The sequence below is a fragment of the Calliphora vicina genome, chromosome 1 (genome assembly GCF_958450345.1).
Source record: "Calliphora vicina chromosome 1, idCalVici1.1, whole genome shotgun sequence".
In the NCBI taxonomy this organism is placed as follows: domain Eukaryota; kingdom Metazoa; phylum Arthropoda; class Insecta; order Diptera; family Calliphoridae; genus Calliphora; species Calliphora vicina.
This window is the reverse complement of record NC_088780.1, coordinates 74465762-74476226: the sequence shown is the minus strand read 5'-3', so window position 1 is coordinate 74476226 and position 10465 is coordinate 74465762. Positions and strand designations below refer to the sequence as shown.

Genomic DNA, 10465 nt, shown 5'->3' with positions numbered 1-10465 from the left:
TTTTTTTTAAGAATATTTGACCACTTTTTAAACTAACGCCAAGAAAATTGAAGCGTTAAATTTGACAATCACAGTGACAAAAAAAGTAAGCGTTGCGTTGTATAAAATGTACAATTTCAAACAACTGCAATCACAATAACGTAAGAATCAGATGTTACAACGCGAGCAGTCACTTGCTTGAACGCAGTGATTTGCAAACTGTAATTTAATGCAACGCAAAGAAAATGGAGACGTTGCGTTTTATAAAATTAGGGCCTTAGTCTTAGTGTTTTGTTCAAAGAGTGAAGTATTTTAAAAAGTTTAAAACTTTTAAAAATGTAATTATTAAAATAATAAAACGTAATAAATAATTTATAAATAAATTTCTGAAAAATTAAGTACAAATGAAAACCGAATATTATTTGGTTATACTTACATGCTTACAAAAATATGTTTATTATATACTACAGACAAGTAATATTATCGCAAGGATTGTTACGAATCTGTTTGTTCCTCTTGCCAAGTTTACCCTTCCAGCTCTGTAAAAAATTCAAGTATCATAATACAATTTCATCGTCTAAACAAAATTTGTATTAGATTTTCAAAAAATACAAATGATTTTTTCGATTTACGGTCGGTATTCAAAATTTGTTTAAAACAATTCAAAAACTTTTTATTTTCATATGTATCGGGTTTGTATTTATAAAAACAAATAAAGCAAACAAAAGTGACAAGAAAATATAAAATAAAAATAAAATTTTCAGAAAAATATCAATCAACAAAGAAGTAAAATATTTGTAATACTATCGTGTAAAAAATAAATGTTTTTTCGAAACGATTTTTTAAATACCGAATGATTTCAATAATATTTTAAATTTGAAAAGTGTTAATACTCAGTATTGCCGTCTATAAATACCTTTAATAAGGATTTTCTTAAAGATATCCCTTTTTTCTCACTCACTAATTTGCTTTGTGTTTCAATCACTGATTTATTTTGGATTTAAATCGTATTATTGTATATTATATTTTAGATATTAAATTGTAATTAGTTCCCTTTGGCACTTTTCAACTATTAAACTCAATCTCTCAGCTTTTTTCCTTTTTATATCCCTTTCTATTTTATATACTGTCAAAACTTTGCCGGTTAAATTTTTCCGCTACACATATATATTTCTCAATGTAATATCCTGTTTATATATGTATTAATTTTCCCGCGGAATTATTTGTCCCTATTTCGTTTATTGTATGGTCTTTAAACTACCTTACCGCTCAATCTTATAAATATTAAAATTTAACTCCAAAATATAACATCACTACCTACATTTTACGCGGTCAATACCCAGCACACAACATAAAAACTCCGCCAAATATATTTATTATTTGGTGATCGTTACCAGTTCTCGTATTCCATATCCTTGAAGTACCAGGCAGTCAGCAAAATTAGCTGATATATCATTTCATTCATTATTTTGCTAAATTTTTGAATTTAATAATTTTACGTTTGGCCGTTATGAATGAAAAATACAACCCTGCTACTTTACACATTGTATTTTAATCTCACCACTACGAATACTATGCCTATTGAACACAGCTCGAACATACATTCTCTTTTGACAACGCTGATAAAATCACAGTTTGCTGAAAGTTGTAAGTATACAAACATTTATTTTACCAATATTTATTTCTTTCTTATTTTTTCAGGATTATTTCCAGAACTCTTGAACAGGACATGGTAACTATGTATCGTTCCATCCCTTCTTTGAATATTTTATTAATATGTATTTTTTTTATTTTCAATATAAAAATTCAATTTTAAATCCACTTTAAATCTGGAGTAGTGGCTCCTAACTAATAGTGGCCCTTCATTAAATCCACTAGGAAGAGGTTTGGAGTGGTGGCTCCTAACTAACAATGACCCTTCCTGTATAATAAAAAAATTATGGGAAACAAAAAATGAGGCATTTAGGATTTTGGCCTTTTCCCAATTCAAAGTCGTCAACCTTATTTCTGCGGAAAACTTCCTGACCAGGTATGAATTTAGCAATACGTGAGCCTCTATTATACCTTTCCGCACTTCTCTTTTGTGCTTTTTGTATATTTTGTTTTATTGTTTCTCGGATCATTTCCATTTTGCCCATTCGATTTCAGAAAGATACCGATCCCAATCGCGATGATCTTGGTTTAAATATGCCCTAATAGCGGATAATACAGTCTGGTTCACACGCTCGCTGGCATTACTCTGAGGTGAATACACAGCAGTTTTCATGTACTGTATTTTGTAAGTTTTAAGCAAATTTTCAAAACTTTTGGCCACAAATTGACTGCCTTTATCACTATGAATCACCTCAGGTACTCCGAATTTGTGGAATATCTCATGCACAAGGAAATTAATCACATTATTTGTTGTGGCTTCCTTCAAGCCTTAAGGAACATACTTTTTGAAAAATGGTCAACTACGATAAAAATGTAGCAGTTACCCTTTTTAGACCGAGGATATTTGCCCATGAAGTCAATATACAGCTTCTGAAACGGCCATTCTGTAACTACTGGCTTTCCTATTTCTGGTCTTAGATTTATGTTACAGGGCTTTGTCTCTTTACAAATCTGACAATGCGTTACAAAATTTTTAACTTGCGTTGCCATTTTTGGCCAATAAAAACTACGTCTTAATCTCTCAAGAGTTTTAGCAACGCCTCCGTGAGATGCTGTTACAGAAGAGTGAGCGTTTTCGATAAGTGCTTGTGTGATCATAGTTGGGATCCACAATTTCCAAGGCGAATCTTCCCCAAGTTGATTAAAACCTATCTTTTTTCTATGTTCTCTTGAATTTCTGTAACTAAATCTATTCATTACTAGTGAATTAATTTGTTTCAAAACCTAATACTTCAGTCATGTTTATCTCATCCACATTTGGCAATCTTGACAACATGTCTGCAACGATATTTTCAGAGCCTTTCCTGTGTACAATTTCGAAATCAAACGCTTGTAGTTTTAGTGACCATCTAGCTAGCTTACCTGTCAGATCTTTCAACGACATTAACCATTTCAGGCTAGCGTGGTCGGTTACAATGGTAAAAGGCATCATTTCGACATATTGCTTGAACTTTTGGATGGCCATTACCGCAGCATGCCACTCTTTTTCTGTCACGCTGTAATTTCTCTGACAAGAATTAAGTTTTTGAGAATAGAATGCAATGGGATGCTCTTCGTTTTCTCCGCTGATTTGAAATAATACAGCCCCTAACCATATTCGCTAGCATCTCATTGAATATAAAACCTTTTAGAAAAATCTGCATGGCGAAGTACTGGAGCTGAGGTCAAAGCAACAGTGAAAGCTGTATAAGGTTTACTTTCTGGCTCCAGTTCGATCTGCCAAAATGTGAATTTCAAATCGACGCTAATAATGAAATACGTTTCATCGATCCTACTTAAAATGCCATCAATATTTTGTAATGGATACGCATCCTTAACGGTCAACTTATTTAATTTCCGTGCATCTAAACAAATCTATTCTTATCTGGTTTCCGTACGATAGTGGTCCTATTGTTCTAGGGACTGTCGCTTAATTCTATTACATTTAGGTCTAAGATTTTATCTATTTCATTATATGTGATTTCTTGAACAGCAGGTGAGATCGCATAATAGCGATCCTTTACTGGTTCAGCTTCATCTACTAATTTAATCACATGCCTTTCTAAACTTGTTTTACCTAATTCCTTTTCTTCAAAAGTATCAAATTTATTTATTATCTCATTCAATCTATGTTCCTTTTCGCTGTCTAAATCATGACACATCTTATAGTTATCCTTATCTTGGACAAAATCTTTTAATACCTTATCTAAAACTATTTCACTAACACCTATAATATCTGGAGCTAAACTAAACTTCCGCCAAAAATCTATTCCTAAATAGAGAGTTTGTTCCAAATCAGGACAAGATACAAGAGTTGATTATTCTCTTGACCTTTATACTTAATGGATACATTTACTTTGCCCAATATTCTAGACTGGCAGTCTTCACATTGGAAAATATTGGTATAATTTCTAAATCTAACTCTTCTACTATTTCTCTGCAATTCTTTCCTAATAAACTAACAGACGCTCCACTATCTAATAAACCTAACATAACTTTTCCTTCAAAATATACGAAAACTCTATTATCCTGATTCCTATCTAATCTAGTTACAGCATCTACAAGCATTTTTCTAAATTATTTTCTTTGCTTATATTTCTTTATAATTTTCAAAATCCTTTCAGATACAGTTTTTATTTGCTTTTCTGTGTTAAATAATTGAGCCCTTCAATTTCCTTCAAAATCTACGAAAACTCTATTATCCTGATTCCTATCTAATCTAGTTACAGCATCTACAAGCATTTTTCTAAATTCTTTTCTTTCCTTATATTTCTTTATAATTTTCAAAATCCTTTCAGATACAGTTTTTATTTGCTTTTCTGTGTTAAATAATTGAGCCCTATTATATTCATAATATTTCTTTCTAATGTCTAATGGTATTTTGTGTCTGTTCTCGGGCATGTATTTAGCTATATTTTCTAAATTTGTTGAATCTAATTCGTCATTGTTTTCTTTTCCAATTTCTAGTTTTCCTTCGGGGTGTTTTTGGAAGGATGCAGCTCCCCTGTCATCACCACGCCCCGTTTCTGGTTTCCCTGGCAATTTGGACAATTCGGTGTTATAACATTTGCTCTCCCGCACCGATAGCAAAATAATGTCCTTTCCTCATATGGCCGGATGCATGACAGTTCCAACATGTGAGTGCCGGATTTTGTTGATTCGTCATTGTTTTCTTTTCCAATTTCTAGTTTTCCTTCGGGGTGTTTTTGGAAGGATGCAGCTCCCCTGTCATCACCACGCCCCGTTTCTGGTTTCCCTGGCAATTTGGACAATTCGGTGTTATAACATTTGCTCTCCCGCACCGATAGCAAAATAATGCCCTTTCCTCATATGGCCGGATGCATGACAGTTCCAACATGTGAGTGCCGGATTTTGTTGAGTCATATACATCGCAGATACTTCTACTAAGCCCTTGGACGAGTTTTTCCTCCACATCTACATATTCAGTATTGTCAACATAAACTTCATTTACTGGCCTAATTGATCTTGGTGGAGGCTGTATATTTCTGTTGTCCCTGCGGGGAAAATTTCGTTCAGCCTCATTGCATTCTATCCGTAGTTGTTCCACAGACGACACAGCAATTGGATAAATAATTCTTCCTACGCTCTCTTTAACATTACGTTTTAGAATTTTTATCATGTCGAATTCTGGTATAGCTTGTGTAAGCCTTGCCCGAATTCAACTCATTGCATGAAAGAATTGATCAATGCTCTCATTTACATTTTGTTTTCTTTCTACTAGATCGCGCATAGTTTCAAAATTGGATCTAGTAGTTTGGTACTGACTGAGTAAAGCCTGTTTTAATACCAATCCTTGGGTGGACCTGATAATAGCAGATGGAAATCTCTTTCCAACTCTTCTATTGGTATTTCATATTGAGCCTGAAGACACTCAATACGAAATATAAAATCTTCTACACTCATACGTAAGTTGTTCCCATCAAAATTTAAACCCCACTTATCAGAGATTTTCCAACTAGAATGTGGATTCTTATCCAGTTGGGAAATCTCTTTGCATAGCTGCATTTGAAACTGCTGGTACATTATTGGGAATATAATTACCGAACGGATAACCTGTGGGTGTAACATTTCTTCCAAATTTATAAAACGCAACGCCTCCATTTTCTTTGCGTTGCATTAAATTACAGTTTGCAAATCACTGCGTTCAAGCAATTGACTGCTCGCGTTGTAACATCTGATTCTTACGTTGTTGTGATTGCAGTTGTTTGAAATTGTACATTTTATACAACGCAACGCTTACTTTTTTGTCACTTTGATTGTCAAATTTAACGCTTCAATTTTCTTGGCGTTAGTTTAAAAAGTGGTCAAATATTCTTAAAAAAAATAACAAATTTTTTAAGAATATTTGACCACTTATGTAACTACTTTAGGTTTGGACTAACATCAAATGTCTGCCCAGTACCGCAATTCTGTGAGTTTTTATATATTCCTACCGATGTCGTTAAGTGGCGAAAAATATCGGTTGCTCTAACGAGTTAACGATTTCTCTCGGTAATACATATTAACGACGAATATAATTAAAAATATAAATTTCAATGGCGCATATTCAGAAATCATAACTAAAGTCGGAACTAGTAAAACAGAAACTAAAAAATAGTTCATAGATAGTTGTAGATCTTATTCACAATTCATAACTAGCTTAGTTACTGCTTTGACATATAGAGAAAACAAAATATCGATAATATTTTGATCCATATATACTGTAGTTAATTAAATGGCTTATAAAGCTATTAAGAGACTATTTTTGTTCTCTAAAAGTACATAAAAAATTTATAGTTATAGTTTGTATGTAAATCAATTAAAATAAGGGTATGTAGAATGAAATTTTTCAATAGAATGTTGTTGACAAAAAAAAAAAACACATCTCTACTCAGCAGTTTGAAAAGTGCCAATTAGAAACCTTGCACTAGCTATATTACTACTTGTACAACTAACTAGTTCGATGTGGCTGCTAAAGTGGTAGTTAAATGGTTATCATTTCACCAGCATATTCAGTAATAAACAATAGTCAGATATTTGTCTTTAGTTTTTGAAAATAAATTCAAGGAAAATAAAATCTTCTAAAATATACCACTTCGATGGCCACATGTAATGCTGAATGTGGCCGTTTGTGTTTTCATTCTCAGTGATGATGTAGAAAATGCAAAAATAGAGAGTAGACTCACATGTTATTCTTAATAACAATTAGAGAGCAGTACAAATAAGAGCTCTGTGGTTTAGTGGTTAGAGCAAGAGGTTATGTATTCAACCCCGCTCTTAGAAAAATTTATTTTTTCTTTTTTTCTCAAATGCTGGAGAATTTTCACTATTGAATTTAATAGAGAAGTGTTATGCAGAGTGTGCCAATCGGCCACTTGCAATGACATCCCCGTGTTAAATTCACCAGTCAATAACGTTGCGAGTGGGTTGAAAATTCACTAGTAGTAGTTCTCAGTGGCCAACGAATTCGACGTAGCGGAACTACTTTCAAAGAACGGCTTATTTCAAATATTTATGTTACAAAACTAACTTCTTAACAATTATCGTTATGGCTTAACTAGAACATTTTATTTGTTGTTAACCTGACAAATATCGTTATTTACCGACTATTTTTAACGAAAATAATCCGTATAATTCAATTCGGTGTATCTCTTACCCCCAGTAACACGAAGTCTGGTTATGTTTTAACTAATAGTTATACTGACAGTTTTCATATAAAAATAATTTTAACCGGCAGTATAACTATTAGTTAAGGCATAACCAGACTTCGTGTTAATGGGGGTTAGCGATAAGTATTGTTATTGTTGTCTTTGAACAAATATTTTATGGATTCAAAAGTAAATAAACGCCATACAGCTGTTTGGCTTACAGCATTGCCAACACGATATAAGTACATCTTTTTGTATGTTTTTATTTAAAATTTTAGTATCAACTTATACAATGGCAACCACGGCTACGTAGAGATTTGACAATAGAAGTGACATCGTAATATTTCGGCGTTGACTAAACGCAATGCCGTAGTGATTTTTAAAATTTTATATTTTTTGTTACGCGTTCACAACAGCGTAGGTGAAGCGTTTAAAGCAAGTGAATTACACAATTAGGGCCTAAATCAACCACAACTACCAAACCAAAAGAAACGTAAAAGGAAGATACATAGTTCCACAATACAGAAATTAATATGGAAAAAAAACCTTCCTCTATCAGTTTGCATACCAACAATATTTAATAACATTCCAATTACGGTACTAACAGAAGCCAACAATAGCAACAAAAGGAGAAAATTCTCAAATCCCACTTCATTAGCCAGCAATGAATACCTTATATCTTGAAAATCAAATTTTATAATTTTTCACTTTAATTTACTCTATAATTACGCTAACATGAATTTGTAACATTTTAGTATTACACTTACCTGCAGACAAGCCGTACTGGCTTCGCGAGGTTATATTAATAATGAAATGTACTCTTTGAAAATCATTAAATGAAATTAAATTTAAAATAAAAAAATTACACTACAATACTTGATATTATTATCAGGGTTTCACTAACTATAATAATACAAAATCAAATTGATTGTCAAAATATATTTGTGCATTAAGACTAAACTGGCAACTCGCTTTATTTTGATTTTCTTGCGAAAACAATAAAACAAGTTGTTTTTATTTTTGTTTTTTCTTTACTCACTTATACACTACAGTTTGTGTCGGCAAGAAACCAACCAATTGTAGTAAGGAAATGTAAGAAAAGATAAATCACGGTTTATTGTTGGTGTTTTGTTTAAGCTTTGATATTTTTACCAGAGTACGGAAATAAACAAATCGAAACGTTTGCTATCGTTTTGTTTTGTTCTCTTCAGTGAGTAAAACAAAAACCAAACACATACAATGAGAATGATTGTCCCATTATGTTTTGTATTGTTTTTGCTCATGAGCGCAAACTGTACATTAATATAAACGTACGCAGCTAGAAAAGAGTAAGAACAATATTGAAACATTATGATAAAAAACGTTTAACAGACGTTTCATAATTGATTTACTCATTATAATAGGGAACACAGTACAACAAAAAAAAACAAAACGAATAAAAAATACGTTTCTCTATCTGTTTTGTACTCAAATGTACGATTGTAACGGTAAATTAAATAATGCAGATGAGTGAAAAGCTAATCGTTTCATTTTCTCTCTTTGTCACTTGAAAAGTTTTTGTTTTGTTTTTGCTCATGTACAATACAATATAAAAATTTTGATTTGTTTTGTACATTTTGCAAACGTTTGCGAAATGTTTTGTTTGTTTTCATACTCTGATTTTTACAAATAAAGCTTGAGTGTCTCTAATTCTCAGACACTCTATTGTTTTATTTGTATAATATCTTTAGTTTTTCTAAAGCCTTTTGGGAAAAGGTTTCCTGATGATCTGGCCTAAGCAACCAGTGAAATGCGCATAGGAACTAGCTTATCCCCCAACAATAAATTTCAGTGAATTTATCAAATTAAAAATTGGGAATTTAGCATAAATACAATTTACTAAAATACTAATTTTGTATTCCCGAATAACCTTTTAACAAAATATATTTTTGTTTTAAAATTTCCCAATACTTATTTAATTTGTATTAATACATAGTATTGAAACATAAAACCATTTTAGACGCTTAAAATAGTAAATAATTAAACTCAAGCAAAAATACATGTAACTAAAAATGAATTTGAGTTTATAAAAATTTAACACAAATCTTCATTTCATGTGTATTAAAAATCTTTATTTATATATTTTCGTTAAAACATTTCTGGATCCACCTTGGAAGAACAAATGAAGCAGAATGTATAGAGCTTGTATAATATTTCATTTTCATTTGATCGATTTCGGCAGACGAAAAAGTATGTAAAGGAGTTTCCAAACAACGATTTCCATCTAAGCAGCCAATTACAAATCCAATATGCCCACAGGGATAAGATGGTATTGAAGTCACAGCGTATGACACATTTGGAAAGTGTAAACGACAATTGTTAATTGTTTTTTTTACATATTCGGAATCTAACCAGAAGCTTCCTCCCTGTGAACATACTACGCCACCATCACGTAATGCAGTTTTCATAAGCTTGTAGTAACTTTCGTCAAATAAATTTACAGCTGGTCCAATTGGATCTGAACTATCCGTAATTATAACATCAAATTCATTTTTGTGATTTTTCATATACTCAAATCCGTCACCAATTGTCAAACGAAGCTTTGGATTATTAAATCCACTGGACATATTTGGTAAAAATTTTTTTGACAGTTCAACCACACGATCATCTATTTCAATTTGATGAACTTCTTCTACAAGTGGATGTTTTACAACTTCACGAGCAACACCCCCATCACCTCCTCCCACGATTAGCACCTTCTTTGGGTTAGGGTGAGAGCAAAGAGGTAAAAATGATATCATTTCTTGATATGAAAATTCATCTTTGGAAGTGCATTGAATTATTCCATCTAATAAGAGACAAGTTCCATAAGATTCTCTAGAAGTATAAAACAAAAGAAAAATTAATTAATCAAACATCAGTTTTTCAGTACTGACTAAATTAAAGAAAAATTCTTAATGGATATATATGAAACGACCAGGAAACTTTTGATAATTATTACGAAATCGGACCCACGCAAAAACCTTTGGACCTTTTCAAACAACAATATATCACCAGAATGTAGAAAAATAAACTTACGGCTAGTTCTGCAACGGTACCAATATTATACGGCCTTCCTAAAATACATAAACCAAATGTACCTCTCAGACCAATATCATCCTTTTCCTAAGTAGAAGTCCCGTGTTATAACTTATCCAAACACGTAGGTATCATCCTTTAGAATATTA

General features: G+C 32.0%; 1 protein-coding gene across 1 annotated transcript in view; it reads right to left on the bottom strand.

Moving 5' to 3' along the window:
- Nucleotides 1-9348: 9348 nt before the first annotated feature.
- The window catches only part of SpdS (Spermidine Synthase), a 46860-nt gene continuing 45743 nt past the window's right edge, over nt 9349-10465 (bottom strand). The window contains exon 2 of the mRNA XM_065514968.1: nt 9349-10115. Coding sequence (XP_065371040.1) covers nt 9374-10115 — 742 coding nt within the window. The 3' untranslated portion in view covers nt 9349-9373. The remainder of the gene's footprint in view (nt 10116-10465) is intronic.